This window comes from Megalobrama amblycephala, linkage group LG23, assembly GCF_018812025.1.
Source record: "Megalobrama amblycephala isolate DHTTF-2021 linkage group LG23, ASM1881202v1, whole genome shotgun sequence".
Lineage (NCBI taxonomy): Eukaryota > Metazoa > Chordata > Actinopteri > Cypriniformes > Xenocyprididae > Megalobrama > Megalobrama amblycephala.
The window spans coordinates 8442792-8464611 of NC_063066.1; the positions used below are offsets into that span (position 1 = coordinate 8442792).

Genomic DNA, 21820 nt, shown 5'->3' on the forward strand with positions numbered 1-21820 from the left:
GATCTCCATATCTCTGGGATCGAACCATTGAGGGCCTTTAAAATGAAGATACCAAAAGGAAAGTTTGTTAAGAACCAGAATCTAAAATATTAAGATATCTTTACTTCTTGAGTTACAGGCAAACTTGAAAAACAAGAAGTGCTTTTTGACATTTATGAATGGTCACCTTTGGCATATAATGAAACAAAGATTGCTAAGGTCAACAGATTTTACAAATAGACCTTCCAATCTCTGTGTAGAAATAAAATAATGATGCTGCCATCTTTCTAAAGTCTTCTTTTACACCCATGTAAATTGGCTCCAAATCTCAGGTGAAAATTGTCATTTTGACCCCCCTCTACAAAATCGTGGATTACTCATTAAATATACAGTCATGTGAAAAAGTTAGGACATCCTATTGAATTCCATGGTTTTCTGTATCAGGGTGTAATAAAAAATCATCTGTCTTTGGCAGGTCTTAAAATTTGGAAAATAAAACCTCAATGAATAACAAAACATGACATATCACATTGTGTCATTATTTATTTAACAAAAACTAGGCCAAAATGGAAAACCCATGGATGACAAACTTAGGGCAACCTTACCCTTACTGTACATAGGAATTTAAGAGTGTAAGTAACAGTCAGGCACTGCTAATCAAATATCTTTGATTAACTGATCACTTGCAAGTGTGATCACCTCTATAAAAGCTGAAATTCTGGCAGTTTGAGCATCATGTGTGTGTTAACCCAATGCCAAGGAGGAAAGACATCAGCAATGATCTTAGAGAAGCAATTGTTGCTGCCTATCAATCTGAGAAGTGTAACAAGGCCATTTCCAAACAGTTTGAAGTCCACAGTGAGATAGATTATTTACAAGTGGAAAACATTCAAGACAGTTGCCAATCTTCCCAGGAATGGATTCCCAGCAAATTCAGCCCAAGATCAGGAGCTTGCAATGGTCAGAGAAATTGCAGACAACCCAAGAGCTACACCTCAGACTCTACAGGCCTCAGTTAACATGTTAAATGATAGTTCATGACAGTACAGTTAGAAAAAGACAGGGTCAAGTATGGAATGTTTGTAAGTGTTGTCAGGAGAAAGCCTCTTCTCTCTAAAAAAACAGGGCAGCATGGCTTAGGTTTGCAAAGTTGCATCTGAACAAACAATAAGACTTCTAGAACAATGTCCTTTGGACAGATAAGACCATAGTGGAGATGTTTGGCCATAATGCACATCGCCAAGTTTGGTGAAAACCAAAAACAGCATATCAGCATAACCACCTCATACCAAAAGTCAAGTATGTGGTGTAGGGCTGATGATTTTAGGCTTGTTTTGTAGCCATGGGCCCTGGGCACCTCACAGTCATTGAGTCGACTATGAACTCTTCTGTATACCAAAGTATTCTAAAGTCAGATGTGAGGACATCCTTCCAACAGCTAAAGCTTGGCCAAAATTGGGTCATGCAACTGGATAATGATCTGAAGATTACCAGCAAATCTATAACAGAATGGTTGAAAATGAAAAAAAAAAAAAAAAGGTGTTGCAATGGCCCAGTGAAGTCCAGGGGCCAGTTGCATAAGCTTAGTCACTATATTAAGACTGTGTCTTAAGAACTAGTTTGACCAACTTGCAGTTAACCAAGGGGTAATCAATGTTATTTTTCCAATTCAAATTACACCAGTCTACCTTTTTATGTAACGGACTTTAAAAAATTAGGACCACTCTTCAAGAAAAACATTAGTGTCTTAACTTTTAAGACTAGTCTAAGTGGTTTATGCAACCGGCCCCTGGAAAACCCATATGAAAAGTTGTGGCCAGAGCTGTACATAAACAAATGCCCACAAACCTCAATAAACTGAAGCAACATTGTAAAGAAGAAAGGGCCAAAATTCCTCCAGAACGATGTGAGAGACTGATAAAGTCATACAGAAAAATGATTACTTCAAGTTATTGCTGCTAAAAGTGGATCTACAGGCAATTGAATCATAGGGTGTCCTAACTTTGTCACCCATGTCTTTTCCATCTTGGCTTTATTTATGTTGAATAAATGATGACACAGTGAAGTCATGTGTTGTTATTCATCTGAGGTTTTATTTTCCAAATTTTGAGACCTGCCAAGGACCAGAATGATTTTTTTTATTATGTCCTGATACAGAAAACCATGGAATTCAATAGGATGTACTTACTTTTTCACATGACTTTTAAAATTTTGGCTTTCATCACTATTTATGTTTGTCTTTCTATAGAAAAAAATATTAACAAAATCAAAAATTTGAGCCGAGGAACAAAATTTGGTTTATTTGACACCTAATGACCCTATGGCAGTCAATAGCTGCGTTTCCACTGCCGGGCCAAAGGTGGGCGTGCTAGTGCGTGCCAGGGCCGGTCGCGTTTCCACTGTCACTTCCGGGCCTTGATCGTGCCTCTTCGGTGCTTCCTCGGTGCCAAAGGCACGGGTTTTTCGGCCCGCCGAAAACCTTGGTCCAAAGCGGGCCAGCTGGGGCTTGAGGCGCGGTCGAGGTGAAAGGCGGAGCTAATCGTAGTGGTTCAGGTGATGGTCTACACGCTGAAATGGGTTGGGTTGTGTGACGTTTGATCAAGGAAGGTGTGTTTAAGGGCGGTTTTTAGATCAGCGCTGCGGAGCTAGCGGACCGACAGTGGAAACGCAACTTGATTTTGGCCTCGGTGCTTAAGGTCTGTGGCCATAGGCCCAGCCCGGCACGCTGTTAGCCCTGGCTCGCACTGGCCCGACAGTGGAAAAGCGGCTATTGGCTACCGTAACTGTAACCGTTTGGTTAACAACATTCTTCAAAACATCTTCTTTTGTGTTAAACAGATGAAAGAAACTCATACAGGCTTGCAACAAATTGAGGGTGATGCCATTTTCGTTTTTTGTATGAACTATGCCTTTAATCTTTATCCACTAAATCTTGAAAAACTAGACAAAGACATGCAAAATGATTGCTTATTTTTTTTATTTATTGCTTTTAATTCACCCTTGTGATGCTTTTAAAGCATTTACTTGTCTCAAGAAAGGCAGTTACTAAAAAAATTGTCGAAGCTTAATGGTGGTGACGTTGAAGTCATGTGACCATGGTATAGTCCATTAATAAACTATGTTTAACTTTTTACTTCTGGCAAATGTATTTAAGCTCCAAAATTCATAGAAGTTGTGTTAATTTGTGAAGATTATCATGATGAACAAATCATGTAAGAATCATAAATTGTTGCTGGTCACAGAGCTATGGAAACATTTTTATTGGGTTTTTGTTGAGGGAACAAAAGGTTGATGCTATGTTTGGCCTACAAAAATACGGCATCACTATTGACCGTTTCAAGTTCTGTCATCATCTACAGGAGTTCAGAAAGAAAATCTTTTTTAAATTTATATATTTACAGAGTATCAAAAAAGATTGACCACATCTTTTTTTATCTCTTGATCACAGAGATCTGATGTTTCTCTAAAGGTTTGGTGTTTTTCTCCACCGTAGGGACTGTCATGTGAAGCTGTTTAGTCAAATGTTCACACAGGCTTACCTCTGCTCTCATATGTAAAGCACATTCATAACTAACAAGCTAATTACAGCTGTAATGATGTCATTACAGTCCCTTGCCCATCATGATTATAATAAATGACACATTTTCTTCTGCCAGCGCAAGTCAACCTGGCCTCCAGAGTGAGCTTGCCTGCTGAAGAAAGCTGTTGTGAACTAAATATGAGGTGTAATGAGGATTAGTCAAGCAAAGCATCACCATATGTCCGTGAAACAAGCACAGTCGTGTGTTTTTGCATGTGTCTACCCATGCTTTTGTCAACTCTGTTTGAGCTCTACCATCTTTGGCTTAACTTTTATGTGTATTAAACTGTAAATAAATTGCAGCCAGCGTGCCTTCAGCTTGCAGCCCTGGCCCTTTAATCTTCCCGCTTTCTCGCTTCTTCGTTTTTTCTCTCGTCTGCCTAACCATCCCTGACAGGGTAAGCGCATAGAGGTAGGCTGCCTGTCGGCCGGGGGGCAAATTTAAACAAACGAGAGAAATAAAAGAGGGAGCTCTGGAGGAGAGGGGGGGAAACTGACAGCTTCTGTGGAGGAGAGTAATTACAGTCCAGAGAGAAATTAACTCAGCCGGATGGAGGAGAGAAACAGAGGACCGAATAAAAAGAGGCGCCTATAAGACAATATTTCAAGTGTTTTGTGCGTCGAGACCAAGCATACCAACACTGTGAGGGAAATTAGGTGAATCTGTAAAACATGCCCATGTCACATCTCATCTTAAAATCAAAAGGAAATATATAGAATACAATAAGGTTTCATTAGTTAACATTAGTTGTATTGTGTGTAATGTATTAAAGGTGCCCTAGAATCAGAATTTGAATTTACCTCGGCATAGTTGAATAACAAGAGTTCAGTACATGGAAAAGACATACATTGAGTTTCAAACCCCATTGTTTCCTCCTTCTTATGTAAATCTCATTTGTTTAAAAGACTTCCGGAAAACACTTGTATCTCAACATAACACTGACTGTTACGTAACAGTCGGGATCATTAATATGTATGACCCCAATATTTGCATAATGCCAGCCCATTCGACGCATTAGACAAGGAAAGGCAGTATTAACGGCTGGATCTGTGCACAGACAAGGTAAGCAAGCAAGAACAACAGCGAAAAATGGGAGATGGAGCAATAATAACTGACATGATCCATGATATCATGATATTTTTAGTGATATTTGTAAATTGTCTTTCTAAATGTTTCATTAGCATGTTGCTAATATACTGTTAAATGTGGTTAAAGTTACCATCGTTTATTACTGTATTCACGGAGACAAGAGTCGTTGCTATTTTCATTTTTAAACACGTGCAGTCTGTATAATGCATAAACACAACTTCATTCTTTATAAATCTCTCCAATAGTGTGTAATGTTAGCTTTAGCCACAGAGCATAGCCTCAAACTCACACATAATCAAACGTAACCATCTAAATAAATATTTTACTCACATAATTCGAAGCATGCATACAGCATGCATGATGAACATCTTGTAAAGATCCATTTGAGGGTTATATTAGCTGTGTGAACTTTGTAAATGCACTGTAATATAGTCGAGAGCTCGTGTGGCAGATAGAGCGCATCTCTTAAAGGGGCCGTGCTGAAAAAATCAGTGCATAGTTAATGATGCCCCAAAATAGGCAGCTAAAAAAATTTATTAAAAAAAATCTATGGGGTATTTTGAGCTGAAACTTCACAGACACATTCAGGGGACACCTTAGACTTATATTACATCTTGTAAAAAAACAATCTAGGGCACCTTTTAAAGGGTTAGTTCACCCAAAAATGAAAATTCTGTCATTAATGACTCACCCTCATGTCGTTCCAAACCCGTAAGACCTCCGTTCATCTTCGGAACACAGTTTAAGATATTTTAGATTTAGTCCGAGAGCTTTCTGTCCCTCCATTGAAAATGTATGTACGGTATACTGTCCATGTCCAGAAAGGTAATAAAAACATCATCAAAGTAGTCCATGTGACATCAGTGGGTTAGTTAGAAGTTTTTGAAGCATCAAATACATTTTGGTACAAAAATAACAAAAACTACGACTTTATTCAGCATTGTCTTCTCTTCCGGGTCTGTGTATATCCACAGTGACGCTGCTTCTTCTTCTTCTACGGCGGTTGGCATCCAGCTTATTGGTGCATTACCGCCCCCTTCTGCTCTGGACAGTGACGCTGATGACGTGTTATGTAGTGCGCCCGAGCTTCGTTTACAGTCTGAGGGAGACGCACGCTGTATTCAAGCTATTCTACATTGTTTGTATTTTGGTATTTCTATATTTTTTAAAATGGTGCGTAGGTGTGCATGTCGCAGATGTCCTAATCGCGTCACTGTCCGGACAATGAACAAAACATTTGTTACAGTATTTACTGTTTATTAATGTTAGTTAATAAAAATACAGAGGTTCATGTTAGCTCACAGTGCATTAATGTTAACAAACAAAAATGCTGAAATTCACATTAGATTAATAAATGCTGTAGAAGTATTGTTCATTCTTCTTAAATGATTAGTCCACTTTTAAATAAACTTTAACTGATAAACTTCCTGATAATTTACTCACCCCCATGTCATCCAAGATGTTTATGTCTTTCTTTCTTCAGTCGAAAAGAAATTAAAGTTTTTGATGAAAACATTCCAGGATTTTTCTCCATATAGTTGACTTCAATGGGCACCAAACAGTTGAAGGTCAAAATTAGTTTCACTGCAGCTTCAAATTGTTCAACACGATCCCAGATGAGAAATAAGGGTCTTATCTAGTGAAACCATTGCTCATTTTCTGAAAAAAATTGAAAATTATATAAGTTTTAACCAGAAATGCTCATCTTGAACTAGCTCTCTTCTTCTTCTCTATTAGAATTCCAGCAGTGTAGACACTGCTAAGCGTATTACTGCCCTCCACAGGTCAAAGTTTGAATTAATTTTTATATGCAATATGCTAGTTCAATAGTATGTAACAATTAGTTCAAACTTTGACCAGCATTCTCTAGATAAGTCCCTTATTTCTCATCTGGGATCGTGTTGAACAATTTGAAGCTGCAGTGAAACTAATTTGGACCTTCAACTGTTTGGTGCCCATTGAAGTCCACTATAAGGAGAATAATCCTGGAATGTTTTCATCAAAAACTTTCATTTCTTTTCGACTGAAGAAAGAAAGACATGGACATCTTGGATGACGGGTGAGTAAATTATCAGGAAAAGATTATTTAAAAGTGGACTAATCCTTTAATTCATGTTAACTAAAGTACTTAATTAATGTTAACTAATGAACCTTACAGTGTTACCAGATTTTGAACGGTAAGATTTTTTAAAAAAGATTTTTTTACAAAAGCTTTCTATTTTAGATAAATACTGTTCTTTTGAACTTTCTATTTTCTATTTCTATTGTCAAATACTCCTGAAAAAAAAATTGTACACAACTGTTTTCAACATAGATAATAATAATAAATATTTCCTGAGCTGCAAATCAGCATATTAGATTGATTTCTGAAGGATCATGTGACACCGAAGACTGGAGTAATGATGTTGAAATTGAAAATGATTCAGCTTTGCCAACACAGACATGAACTGCATTTTAAAATATATTCAAATAGAAAAGAGTTATTTTAAATTGTAAAAATATTTCACAATATTACTGTTTTTGCTGTATTTTGGATCATATAAATTAAGCACTGGTGAGCAGAAGAGACTTCTTTTAAAAACATTTAAAAATCTTACCATTCAAAAACTTTTGACAGATAGTGTATATATCCAATGTGAACAAAACAGTAAACATATTTTAATAAGTTATAAAAGATTTCAATTTCAAATAAATGGAACCATCAAATTATCAAAGAATCCTGAAAAAAGACAAAAAAAGGTATCACAGTTTCCACAAAAATATTGAGCAGCTCAATGTTTTCCAAGTTAATAAAAAAAAGAGATATGTTTCTTGAGCACCAAATCAGCATATTATAATTATTTCTAAAGGATCACATGACACTGAAAATTCAGCTTTGTCATAACTGCAATACATTTTAAAATATATTAAAACAGGAAGTTATTTTTAAATTGTAATAGAGATTGAGTTCACGAGAACGAGACGAGACAAGATTTTTACACACTATACTTTAAGAAATCCTCAATGGCGAAATACATGACTAGAAAAAATATTCTGCAGGTGTATTTGAAATGTTTTAACTAATCATCTTGTAATGAATGTCATTTCAGTTCTACTTTCTGAGTCTGAATTATCATGTGCAGTAAAAGACAACAATACTCAAGCACTGTAAAAGATTTTGACACAAACTCAACTGACTGACTTTTCTTCTGTATGATTTCAGTCTCTTCAGACCTCAGAACTGTACATGATTTATGAGCTTCTACAGCTTTTGACCTCCTAACTGAACTCCTTTCCACAAACTGATCATAGAAATAAAACAGTATAAATAAAAATGGTAACACTTTACAATAAGGTCTCATTTATTAACATTAATGTATTAACCAACATCAACTAACAATGAGTAATATCTTTGCTACAGTATTTATTAATCTTTGTTTATGTTAGTTAATAAAAATAGTCATTCATTGTTAGTTCATGATAGTTCACAGTGCATTAACTAATGTTAACAAATGAAACCTTATTGTTTGTGCTTAATAAGATTAAGAGAAAACTGTTATTCATTTTTATGGTAACACTTTACAATAAGTGCAACCATAATCGCACTCTCTCAATATTCAAAGTGCAAATAAGACCAAATTTTTCTTTGATACAGAGCTAAGAGATGGTTACAACTACACTGCCCAGCCTAAAATAGCTTTCATATTGAGAGATATTTGCATTTGCACTGGCATTTTAATCTCGCGAGATCTCGTGACACGAGATCTCCTCACACCCCTAAATATTACTGGTTTAAAAAAAACATTTACAAGTCTTACTGACTCAAGATTCTAAATTTCTGCAATACAGTATTAATACAGAATTTAGAGAGGGTTGTAATGTGCTTAAGTGTCCGAAAAATGTCAAATTTCAAAATGCAAAAAAAATCTTTTAATCTTTTGATTTTAGGGTGAAATATGACTCATTTTATTAAAATAATGAACACTGTGCATGTGTCCGATCTGCTAGTTCTGTTCTTTTCACTGATTTCTCTTCACTACTGGCAAGCTGAACAGTTACAGTGAACATAACATGGAGGGTGTGCATTTAAAATGAAGAGAGAGCGAGAGAGAGATGAAAGGCTGAGAAATGGCATTCTGGTCTGGTTCATATGTCTGATATACCTCTGAAGCTAAATCAGCTTCAAGAGAAACTGCTCTCAGTAATTTAATTAATTTATAGCTAGGCTTATTTTTAGCATTTGACATGCAAGTTTGTCCTCTTTTACATTCGGTAAATATTCCATGTAAATCATGAGTGAAGTGCGCTATAAGCTCTTGGCTCTTTGAAAAATGAGTCCCATTTCAATTAATATGAGTAATAATGGTTTATCAGAGCAAGGGTGGGGGGATTGTACAGGCGCTGCTGATGGAGAGTGAATAATGCCCAACCCCCCAGCATAATCTGCACCAGGATTCATTCTCTATCACCACGTCAGAAAGTCTCTCCCTAACATCATATTCCGATATGTACAGATCTGTCATTGGTAACCACAATGAGAAAGACGCTTCAGTTTATGCTGTGGTAGCTTTGATACATTTAAAGGTGGAGATTGGTGAGCTTTCACTTTCCATTCTGTGTACAAATTCCTGGTGCTGCCCACAGAAGTGTCTAAAAGTCTGAGACAACATTGAGAAACTAAAAATAAACAAAGTTTTAGGATTCTTTTTGTGCTGGATAAATGTGCTGCTTTTACACAAACTTCTGGAGTTCATGCTGCTCGAGTTCTGCTGTCACTAAAGCAAAAGAAGGATACAACAAATACTTAAAAATTAATGTCATTTTTTCAAGTCAACTTTTGGCCTTAGGTTGCTGTGCTGATTATATAATTTGTAATGACAAATTGTTGAAGTAGAAAAATGCAAAATAGAAGCACTTTTCACTAGTATTGTCAGACATTTGGACTCCACTGTTTGTAATTGTGGGGAAAATTGTACTGTTGAAAGTGATTGACAGATACTTTCTTTATTGCGTTTGCTCAACCATGAAACGTCCATTTAGTTGATGGAGGAATGGATTAATTTGTTTGTGAGGACCAGCCATAAAAATTTTGATTTAAATGAAGTTCTGTCCCATATCATTTTTGAAATGTTGTCATTAAGTTTGACAGGTCTCCACAAATTTACTGTGGAGCTGCATCTGTCTCGCATGTCAGACCAACAGATTATGGGTCTGGCTGCGTCTGGGTACCAATGGTAGAGGCAGGTGTCTATTAAACATTTTTATTACAGAGTGAAATATTAACAGTGGTCATGCTTCACAGTACATGGTTTAATTCCAGTCCTCGATGAACATCAAAATGAACAAGAGTAACAATATTAATTGTAGCTCTTTAAAGAAGGCACTTAATTAAAACGGCTCCAAACTCAGCCTCATTATCATTTTGTCTGGGAGCTTCACACCACAGTAGGCTGCCCGTGTTTGGATTTTCAAATCATCAGTTGTACAAACTACAAAGTGTGCTAATACGATAAGTTATCTCTGCTAATCTTGCCAGAAGCACAGAGACTCCAGGGATGGTTATGTTCCTACAAATTCCAGTTGCTGGCAGTTTCAGGGCCTTTTCGTGACCTCTAGAGCTCGTGGGAAATGTAAGCCGGTCCCAGAGAGGTCTCGGTGGGATCCAGGCTGACGTGAGAGAGCGAGTGGCTGTGTCCATGAGTGCGTGAAAGCGTGTGGTAGCGCGTGGAGGACGGCACTGGAGATGTGCACTCTTGCTCCTGCTCCGTGGCTTGTTCCGAGGCCGCACCTCGAGTCTGGTTTCCAGTTCCGGTGGAGGCTCCTGCTCCCTGCATCCCTCCGCTGCCCTTTCTGTGCCTCTCCCAGGCGGAGCTGAGCTTTACTGCAAGAGCCAGCAGGTTTTTGCCTAGGAACACCGTGGACACCCGTGGGTCCCTGTACCACAGCATCCCGACCCCTCTGGGCACAAGCGTGAACACGTTAATGGTCACCAGGCTGAGCCACGGATAGATAGCCTCCTTCCGTGCCGCCTGCAGCCCAGGCAGTGCAGTGGCACCCAGCTCCGTGAGCGACACGCACGGTAGCAACAACAACAGCACGTAACAGTAAAAGAACACTATACCCTCAACCCAAAGAGGAACCCCCACAGTGCCCTGCACCTCCCACAGCCCGGCTTGCAGGTCCAACACATCAAGCAAGTCCACCACCACCCACAGAAGCCGGCTGCGCACCTCCTGCTTCCTACGGAGGGGTGTCATGTAATCGGCTCCTGTCAGGATGAGGAACAGAGAGGGCAGGCACACCGAAAGTAACAGTGTCAGAGTCTTGCGGGCGAGAGGATCCGGGGGTCGTCTCTCCTGTCTGTAGTTCTGACACACAAAGAAAAGCTTCAGCTGCAGCAGCGAGAGGAAAAGGAACCAGAGAGCATTGGCGAAGCCCCGGCGGGGAGAGCGCGCCTCCGAAACCACACCGGCGGAAACGAAGCGCAGCGCCAGCAGGAAACACAGGTCACCGAGTGCGACGGCAACACATGGCCATACTGCAGGACGGGCTCCGCTTCGAGGTCCCAGCATGCTCTGCTCCAGAAGGTAGAGGTCGACCACGGCCATCGTGCTCACTGTCACCAGAGTTGACACGCACACCTGGGGCGAGGGCAACATGCTTGAGGTAGAAGGAGAAACAAGGACATAGTCAGACTCTGATGGCTCATTAAGGAAAGAGATGAGGATGGTTTTAGAGGTTATATTCTTCATTTTCTGATAAGGACATGACCTGCATGATTATGTGATTTTACAAGACTGGAATATACCGAGAAATGAGTGAATTAGCCATAAATCTTCAAAGCCTTTTGATGTACATGTTTGTAATACAATTTAAAGCAGAACAGTCCGCTTTTAAGGACTGAGCAGTTGCATGATTTTCTACAATGTGCAGGTCAACAATAGGCTATTCATGCTCTCCCTTGTTACATCGTTGTTTGGAAATGTTTAAATGGGAGAGTTTTCCTTTTTCAACCCTAATATCAAAGGTAGTTGCTTAATGTCTGTGCCGAAGGTCTTGACAAATGTAGTTTGCAATCCTAGGAGATTTAACGATTCATGGCATTTCAAAGGCTTGTTTAGTTTACAAAGCCAGTGACATTGACGGGATTAGTAAAATGAGGTTTGTGGCAGTGCTGAGTATAAGTTTTTGGACAGAGCTTTAGGGTGGTCAGGGCCTTTTTTCATTACTTCCAAAACAAGCATATCTTTCTGCATTCAGTCTAATGTATTTTTCTCAATTGATTAGGGGTGTAACAATATATCGTGTCACAATATATCGCAATACAAAATTGCAACAATATCGTATCGTGGATAGTGACAATATGTGTTATGCATAGTTCACCCAAAATGAAAATAATTTTAAAAAAATTCAAGTTTGCAGAGTTTTAGTGTCAGTAATACATTAAACTACCATATATAATGCTAGAATATAATGTATAATGCAATGGGGGAATATTGATAATGCCAAATGTCTTATGTTACCAGTAAAAAGTGGCTAAAAATTACCGCTAAATCGCCATCACCTGCTTTCAAATGGAGCGGCATTTAATAGACAGAGCCGTAGTTCACTGACAAGCCACGCAATATCGCGTTCATTATCGAAGGCGATTCATCTGCGATATGACCGCGATATTGCGTGGCTTGTCAGTGATCTACGGCTCTGTCTTTTAAATGCCGCTCCATTTGAAAGCAGGTGATGGCGATTTAGCGGTAATCAGGGAACCGGCTTTACTGACGAAATGCGCATGAAAATCTCATGCGATTATATCGTGCAGCCCTAGCTTACATTATTTTAAATATATCTAGCCACTGACAGAGTGCAAAGATATTCATCTAAAAAAAATCTGTTTCAGCGTTAGAATCATGAATATTTTTATTCTGGTATCACCATTGTCTGTGCATTGGGTTACCAGCACCAAGTCCAAGCCTAATCATTTCCACTCCCAATGTAATACTAAATTTAGCATTTTAATCAACAGTACTTTTTTTATCCTTTTACCATATGTCTTGGAGTATCGCAACAATATCGTATTGTGATATGTATCGAATCGTGACATGAGGGTATCATTACACCCCTACAATTGATGCCTTAAATATAATAGAATATGCTGGAATCTCTCTCTTCCCTTTTTTTTTTTTTTTGTATCTTTCTAAATATGATTTAACTTATGAAACTTTAAGTCCTTTCATCTCTGGAAGTGTCCCAGGTATTCTGCATAGTATATAGTATTCGTGTCAACTTTTGTTCCCTTATTAATTAATTATATCAAAGGGAACCTAGGCACATGTTCAAAGTCTCTCTTCCTCATGGCTTGCCTTCCATGCTGGTTTTCTATTTAATTATCTTTGGTTTCAGTATGAAACATGATCAAGTCTGATTCTCTGGCTCGTTTTATCTGGCCTTTCAAGTGCATTGGGCCACCTGCGAAATGGCGACACTCGATCTTAATAGTGTCCGAGAGGTGTTGTCATAACACTGCATACTGATGTTGATTTTATTCATGTTTCCTCAAGCCATATTTTCAGCAACAGACACTGTAAAACTGTGGTATTGATTAATAGAGAAATGATTGTGGGCTTTACAGTGAAATCGAATGCAGGCCTTCTCAGTCGGATGAACTCAATGTCCTGTGCACTATAGCCATCTACTTACCATTTGTGTCTGATGTGAATGTCAACACCTCAGATAGATGACTTTATATATCCCGTATATATATATATATACACACATTACTGTTGAGGACATACAGGGTGTCAACACAGTTCTGCATTTAGGTTTATTGGATATTTCATCTTAACTGTCACAACTATGACAGCATGAGGGAGAGTAAATAATGAAAGGATTGTTTTGGGTGAACTATCCCATCACAACTTACAACTTCTAAAGACCCATTAGGTGTATGTGGGGCAAAAGTGTTAAATAGTGAAGTGAAATGGAAATTGAATGGGGTGAGAGAGGGATGGAGATTGTGATTCATTCCCTTGGCTTTTTACAGACCTAATAAAGTGTTACGGAATGATAGTAATAGTTCATAAATAAGCTGAGGGAAATGATGAAGGAAAGAGTGACGAGTATAACACAAAAAGCACAGGCAACCTGCTCTGGGAAAAAGGAGATGTTGTGTTGGAGAACTGTTGATTGGGAATGAAAATATATTCATAGCTTGGGAACTGTAGAAATTAAACACATTACACGAAGTGTGCAGGAAATGAAGGGGGTATGTTGGTAAATGACCTAGAATGATTAATCTTCTGTGAGCTCTGGAATGAAAACGGAGTGTGCGTCACTAATATCTGATTTTGACTGTAGACTTTATTTTTGTCTGTGTTACTGATTTTCTGCTGTGGAATTAAATTGAATCCAATAATCTCAGACTGAGTGTTGAACTTAGAAGGAGCCACATGCTCCTGAAGAAAAATGCTTTAGCAAAGGACACATCTTTCTTTTTCAATCAGAAAAAATGATAGAAGATAGTTATTTTAGGACAAAAAGGAATTGAAACCCAGAAGGCTTGCCTTCAGGTGCAGGGCTTATCTTTTGACTCCACTATCAGCACATAATTCATCAGGTTATCAAGTCACTTGGATGATACTGTGTTGTTTTCTTCAAGCACATCAATAATGACTTGACTTCAGTACTGACAGACAGTGCATTCTTAACTATAAGTGATTGCTAAAAGGCCGCAGGCTACAGTGCATAATTTCATGCAGTTTTGCTTTGTACAAATGCGTGCTTTGATCTGCGCTTTTAAGTAAGTCAATAAAAGATGTGCAACATACAGACACTACATTCTTGCATCTTATAACTATAGGTAAGTGTTTTGGCCTTCTTTTTTTTTGTTAAAAAGCAATATTGGTCAATTAATATTCAATATGTATTTTATTATGTTTCTAATGTTGTAATATAATGATCATGTTATTGTGTCTAAAAGCAGGATTAAAACAAAATAATTTCTCCATAATTATTGGACACTTAGGTTATTTTTATTTCTATCAATCATTAATATTTGCAAGTGTAGTTGTTTGAAAATCAGTTGTTTTAAAGGGACAAAAAAGAGACAAACTGTTAAAAAAAACCGAGACATTTCTCAAAACATCTTCTTTTATGTTCCATGCACGGAATAAAAGTCGTACAGTTTGGAATGATATGATGGTGAATAAATGATGACAGAATTTTGAACTATGTCTGTAATGTTTTATAGAGGATAATAAGTAATGTAATGAAGTAATGTACGACAGTGTGAGGAGAAATGTAAAAGCTTCTCATAATTAACACTCTAAAGTGGTGGTCATTTTTACTGGTCTAGGTTAAATATAGTGTGATGAATATTGTAAATGTTTAATTGCTGTGTGCAAGTGCCCATAATCATGTCTACCCCTCATTCTTGGAGATGCTCTCTGCTGGACGCATGCCACATGCCCTCATTTACGAGTAAACGACTGAAAATGTCCGTCGGTAATGTGCCATTGAATCATTCCCACACAGAGAACAGATCATCATAGTGAGAGCATCAGTGTTCGTGAATAAATGGCATCATCTGTCTTGATGCTTGTAAGTGTCGTGCTGCTGCTGCTGCTGCTACTGCAGCACACGTGTGATCAGACCTGTGCCACTTCAATACATCACCATATTTCGACAGGTGTCATTGCATTAGGATGCACATCCGAATTGGCAGGTTTCAATCTCACCAATAAGCCCGTCAAGGGGCGAAATATTTGAACTTTTTGGACTTGAACGTATGTATGAATAATTGAATATCAAGTTGCAAGAGAGCTCAACTTCATGTAAGCAGGAATAGATGAAGTAGAGAGTGTATTTACCCCACAGCATGAAGACTTCACAGAGCAGTCTCAATCTAAAGACCAGCGCAAACCTGCAGGCATCAAGACGATATTATCTGAATCCACTGACCGAAATCAGGCTGCTCGTCCAGTAATGACACTGTACTGCTTCTCAACAAAACTAAACGTGGAAAATAATCCAGAGAAGTCAACCACGTCAAGCTCAAAGGCTACATTGTCCATAATATAAGCCCTGGTGGCATGTAGTTTATTTGGGCGAAGCAAGCCTTTCAGTCTCCAGACTTTCTTTGTCGCAAAACCCTTATATAATCGGCATGGGGTTTATTCCGTTTCGTTTATCTCGACTCGAGCTCGAGCAGGCTCCTTCCCGGTCCATCCAGAGTCTCAGTCGGCTGCGATGTAGCTTCTTGCGGGCTGAGGAGTAGAAGTCGGTCAGAAGTGCGCTACAAACGTGTTATATGCTGAATCTGTAACCGAAGCCTTTTTTCCGAGTACCTCGACGTCTTCTTCATACTTCATAAACGAAAGGGCGCTAAAGAAGAGAAAGAACGCGTCGCGAGACAGTTTATGATTGCAGTGTGTCATTTGTAGGCAGCTTACGTGCACTTGTACCCCTCCCTCCGCTCGCTCTCCAACTCTAACGCTTAGTTGCTTCTTGGATTTCACTTCAGAAAGCAGGCGGGGATATTTGAATGGCCTCGTGCATACTGCGAGTCACCATCCGGATGGGTCCGTGCTCCTAATTACTGCTGCTATGCAATCATTGCTATGGTAATTACATTGTTTTAGCCTGGAGAAAATAACACCCACGATGTCCCTGCTGTTAGTGACGAATGATTGTGTGGTGAGATGAACTAGAATGTGTTTTCAGATTGGTTATTTGTCGTTTAACAAATACTACTACTTCTTTTTTTTTTCTTTTTTTTTTAATCTACAACAACTAATTGCAAAGACAGTCCCCTGGGTTAAATGCCTGACTGAAGACTGTGGCTGCGTGTTCATGCATTGTATAGATTGCAAATGAACTGCAGTCATTGATTTATAAGCATAGATCTTTAAAGGTGCACTCAGTATTTATTTATTTTTTTATTATTATGTACATTTACCTTATTCCATGCCAGTTTTCTAGGTACTAATTAGCATTGTCACGTGAGTCCCTTTTAAAATGAGCAAAATGTTGTACCAGATTGCTGTCCTTAGTGCTCCAGATCACTGAGGATAGCAATCTGCTGAAACGTCTGCTCATGCTCTTTTTTTAATTCACCTGCACTTTGCACTTTATTGCACCATGCAATTTATAAAATGAATTTTGTACTTTCTAGACCTCTTCAGTCTTTTTTTGGATTCAGTGTGCGGTCAGCCATTTTTTTCTGTTTTGCTCAAGTATTTTCTTTGTTCTATGCACCTGAAGGAAAAGGAACTTTTTGTCAGTTGAGAGTGCAACAGTTTCCTTTGATCCAAAATGTTGTACCATGCATGCCTGAGATTAACATTTCCCACATGATGGGGAATGACTATCAGTGCTTATGTTTTAAGATTAAAACACATTTGTCAATATTTTGTGTGTCTACGGGTGCAATTAAGACCCAAATACAACCCGTGCCTAGAAATCCTTTAACTTTTTTTTTGTTGTTGTTGTTGTTGCAATTTTCAGGGGCAATTATGAAAATATTTGTTCCCTGAAGAGACTCTGATCCATTTGGACCTGAACGGAACAAGTTTTTCAAAGTATACCAATTCCTGTGAGCCCGGCAGTCATGCTTTTTGACATATTATACCCTAAACATGGCTTCCTAAATAAGACATTTGTTGGAAATAATGAATACTTCAGGGGAAAATGAAAAGCTTAAAAATGAAGCAAGCTGTGAACATAATGTTTGCTATAACAACAGCCCTAACCGATATGACATGCACTGACTCTATTGGAAAAAAATGCACACATCCCAGTAAACATTTGGACATTTAATGACCACTGAAAAGACATCCCTCCGACACATCCTGTCATGGTTGAAAAATTGTTCTAAAATTAAATTTAAAATCAATTTAAATATTGAACTCCACGTAGCTAAAAGTCAAAGTAACAATTATACATGCAACCCCAGAGAATTGTAGACATGTACAAACGTATCTGAATGCATTTTTAGGAAATGTTCTGTTACATATTTTTACAGATTTATGCCGTCCTACCGCGGCTATTTTTGCCCAGGGACACGATCTTGCTGTCGGTCCAATGTTTGCTGGGATCAGTCTATTTTAATTATGCAGAATAAGGAGAAAAATCTGATGAGGAAGGTTTGAGGTAGGAACTGTTCTTGCATGATCAGAGCACCAGTGTCACAGTAGATTGAGCTGAATCTCATTATCTCTTAAATTTCTCCCACAGCGGCTCTGACAGGCCAGTTTCCATTCTCTTTATGGCCTCACTGAAATCAAAGGTTACTTCTCTTGTATCTTTTCTTTACAACATACACCTCATTTATTCATGGTGAGGGGTCGTCTTGGAGTTTTAATCAGCCAGATGGGAAAGAAAGGCATAGAAGTCAAAGTCATCTTTCTTGCCACAGTCCGCTATGCGCACCACTGGTTTCCAGACATTTTCCATTCCTTGCCTTCAATATTTTTTTCGCTTTTGTTAGCTCCACCCACCACTCCATTCTATCTCTCCATCTCTATCACCTCGTCTCTCACTCACTCTTTCCCTTTCAGTCCCCGTGGGGCTGAAGTGGTTGAAGGTCACTCTGATCTGGCTAGATTTCAGCACGGAGGTAGTGAGAAAGGCGGAGAAAATGAGACAACAAGAGTCCAGCAGTGCACAGTCAACACTTTCGCCCCCATAAAGTTGGTAAAGACTTCAAAAAATGCCATTTGGAAATGCTGTGGGCCTGATTGGTGCCCCAGGTGTGCACTGGCAGAAGCTTGTCCCAAGACATTCCTCACTGCATCCATCTGCTATGCATTAGAGCACTTAGCTGACACCACACATGCTCCAGCCACAGAGAAACAATCTGTCTTACTGACTAGGGATTCTCGCAATGAGTGCACAGCTTGACGTACTGTTTTTGATCATAAATCCGCACCTTAACTTGATACTTTTATGTCTGCAACTTATGTTACTATTAAACAAACAATGGCCAACTGATAATAATGCTCGGTTAATTATCAGTCTTTCTGATTAACCGACTGGGAGGTTGCAGAGCTCTGATAAGATAAGACATCCTCTGATGCGATGTAATTCTCTGAAGAGTGGGTATGAAGAATTGAGCTCTTTACTTTAATAACATACGTTTAATGAAATCTTTTCACACTCGCTGATTTCCATCAGACGTTAGACATCGGCACAGATACGGCTCCCTCAAAGCATTAACTTTTTCTATGCTGCACAGCCTCATGCTGTGTCTCAGACCTTCACCCTGCGTTTTATAATCTGTAAATAAATCTGTTTGTTCTGCTTTAATAAACTGATTTCAAGGCAACACACTGCCATATTCAAGGACGAAGTGCTTCACCAGTGAGGCGGCACACTCATTCAGAGACGCAACATGTTATTTTTGCTTCCGACTAAAGTAGGTATAGCTATCAATATTGGCTGTAAAAATGCACCATAAAATTGACCCGAAAAATAATGTGTCCCCAGTAGCACGACTCTCCCTGTAGCGTTCGCTTTGAACGCGTTAATCATCACTGCATATACTTAGAGAGAGAGAGAGAGAGTGATGTGTTTTTAAATGTGAGTGAAGTTACAGGGGAATTTGGGATGATCAAAGATACAGCCATTAGCCATTCTGACAAACTTTTATGTTAGCGTTCCACAGTGTCTGATGCAAACATTCTGCGATCACTCGCAGGTCATGCAAATGGCTATTAATCCTCTTTGCACCCACAAATGGGACCCTTCCCTGTACCATTCCTCTTCTGACTTCTCCAACTACCTGACTGGCCAGAGCGGTTGGAGGGTATGAGGCTAATCAGCTGTATGACGCCCTTATGGGGAAGAATGTAATAAAATGGGAAGAGTTCAGCACATTAAATTAAGGAAGGGGAACCAGAGTAATTAATTAGAGTGTCTCACACTGCAGAGTTTAATTAACCCCTCGTCTACACCTCCCACCTCACCCCATCTTTCAGGACGCTGGCGTGGGCAATGAATTGCCCGTCCTTGGGTGCCAGGGGCAATTAATCCTGCCTGCTGCCCTGAGGCCACGTCCCCTGTCATGCTTGTGTACACTCGCCCTTTTTTGCACTTCTGTTTCACTCACCGTTACATATCAGTTCACACGGAGAAGGAACATGCAGTGCCGTGTCCTCTAAATCTTACACTGAGAGAGCCCTCTGAAAGAAACTGTTGTTACGCTCTCTTACGTGCTTTAATTCTTCATCTCGCTCTTTCTCCATTTTACTCTCTATATCCGTTCGCTTTGTATTGTCTGTATTGTAGAAGGATAGTCCAACCTACAATAATAATTCATTCATCATTCTGTCATCATCTGCACACCATCATATTGTTCTGAACCTGTATGACTTTCTTTCTTCGAACACAAAAGGAGAAATTCTGAGTTAAATTTTCTTCTGTTAGTCTCACAAAGCTGTTGAAAGACTATATGAGACTTGGAATGCAATGTCATACAGACCACTTTAATGCTGTGTTATTGTTAACTAAAAATAAACTATTAAAAAAGTTTAAAAGCTGAAATAAAATAAAATATGGCCTGGTTTCGCAAAGTTTTATAAAACTTTGTTCCTATCCTTGATTCTTGTTGGTCAATAGCTGTTTTAATCATGATAATGACCGCTTCACCCAACGATTCTGTGTATCACTACACAACACCCTTAGCAACCACTCTGTTTGTTCTCAATTGATATTGTTCACTGAAGCTTACTGTATTGTGTAGAAGTATTGTGAGAAAGAGTTCGAGTAAGCGAGTTTATTACCTGCATTCAGATTTAGCATTTGCTTCAGGTCGGTCCTATGTTCGTAATAAAAAAATCAGTTTAATTGTCTGCTGCAATATCTTATCCTTTTAACAGTTAAGGGGTTTTCCCATGACTGACAGCGCTAGTCAAAGCATTTGTCATTTGCGTCTTGTTCCGTGTTCACAACAATTCAGTCTTTTGCAATATAAAAGTCTTCGCTACTGAGTGATTAACTCATAAAGGCAGTTTTTTGGCTTTAATATTTGTATTGTGTGGTAACCGTTTTATAAAAGCAATAATGTACTCGAGGCTGGTGCTGTATCATGAATAAGTCGCGATACTTATTCACGATACAGCACAACCTCTCATACCTTACTGCTTACTTATAAATGTGCCTTAAGGAAAAAAACATTACTGGTGTGCATCTTGAGACAAAACAATGGCACTGACATATTTTAAGATATGTCAGTGCAAGTTGCTTTCAGTTTAAACGGCTCAAACATGCATTTTAGTCTGGGTATGTTATAGAAAAAGATAAACTTAAAAATTTTTTTATGAAAATGTAAAGTCCTAAATTTACTAAAACTACCCTCTAAAAATGCTGGGTTAAAAAAACCAAGTTGGGTTGAAAAAGGACAAACCCAGCGATTGGGTTGTTTTTAACCCAGCATTTTTTGGTGTAAAATTGAAATTAAAATAATTGTAAAGCAATTGCAAATTGAAATAAACATTAAAAAATGAAAAAACTAAAAATATACAAATATAAGCTAATTCAAAATAATAATGAATATGATAGTAGCTAGTATAAATAATAATAATAATAAAAAACACTGCTTTAAAGGTGCCCTAGAACTTTTTTTTAAAAGATGTAATATAAGTCTAAGGTGTCCCCTGAATGTGTCTGTGAAGTTTCAGCTCAAAATACCCCATAGATTTTTTTTTAATTCATTTTTTTTAACTGCCTATTTTGGGGCATCATTAGAAATGAGCCGATTCAGGGTGTGTGGCCCTTTAAATCTCGTGCTCTCCGCCCCAAGAGCTCGTGCTTGCCTTAAACAACATAAACAAAGTTCAAACAGCTAATATAACCCTCAAAATGGATCTTTACAAAGTGTTCGTCATGCAGCATGTCTAATCGCGTAAGTACAGTGTTTATTTTGATGTTTACATTGATTCTGAATGAGTTTGAGGCTATGCTCTGTGGCTAATGGCTAATGCTACACTGTTGGAGAGATTTATAAAGAATGAAGTTGTGTTTATGAATTATACAGACTGCAAATGAAAATAGCGACGGCTCTTGTCTCCGTGAATACAGTAAGAAACGATGGCAACTTTAACCACATTTAACAGTACATTAGCAACATTTAGAAAGACAATTTACAATTTTCACTAAAAATATCATGTTATCATGAATCATGTCAGTTATAATCTCTCCAT

At 38.5% G+C, this 21820-nt stretch overlaps 2 protein-coding genes across 3 annotated transcripts in view; one reads left to right on the forward strand and one right to left on the reverse strand.

The window, feature by feature from the left end:
* mrpl11 (mitochondrial ribosomal protein L11) overlaps positions 1-21820 on the forward strand; it is a 45154-nt gene that overhangs the window by 8716 nt on the left and 14618 nt on the right. The window lies entirely within an intron of this gene.
* tmem265 (transmembrane protein 265) lies at positions 9878-16404 on the reverse strand. Of its 2 annotated transcripts, none has more exons than XM_048176382.1 (2): positions 15046-16404; positions 9878-11288 (listed from the first exon to the last, which is right to left on the reverse strand). In XM_048176382.1, exons 1-2 carry the CDS (start codon positions 15093-15095, stop codon positions 10241-10243), a joined length of 1098 nt encoding a protein of 365 aa, XP_048032339.1. In that variant the 5' UTR covers positions 15096-16404; the 3' UTR covers positions 9878-10240. The 2 variants fall into 2 exon arrangements, with proteins under 2 accessions (XP_048032339.1, XP_048032340.1); XM_048176383.1 differs by having other exon boundaries at positions 15491-16400.

Excerpts from the sequence above, each read along its gene's own strand:
- tmem265 (XM_048176382.1), bottom strand. The coding sequence starts at position 15,095 with ATGAGGGCATGTGGCATGCGTCCAGCAGAGAGCATCTCCAAGAATGAG. Across the intron at positions 11,289-15,045 it reads AGCATCTCCAAGAATGAGGG|CATGTTGCCCTCGCCCCAGG; the intron begins GTAGACATGATT and ends TTCTACCTCAAG.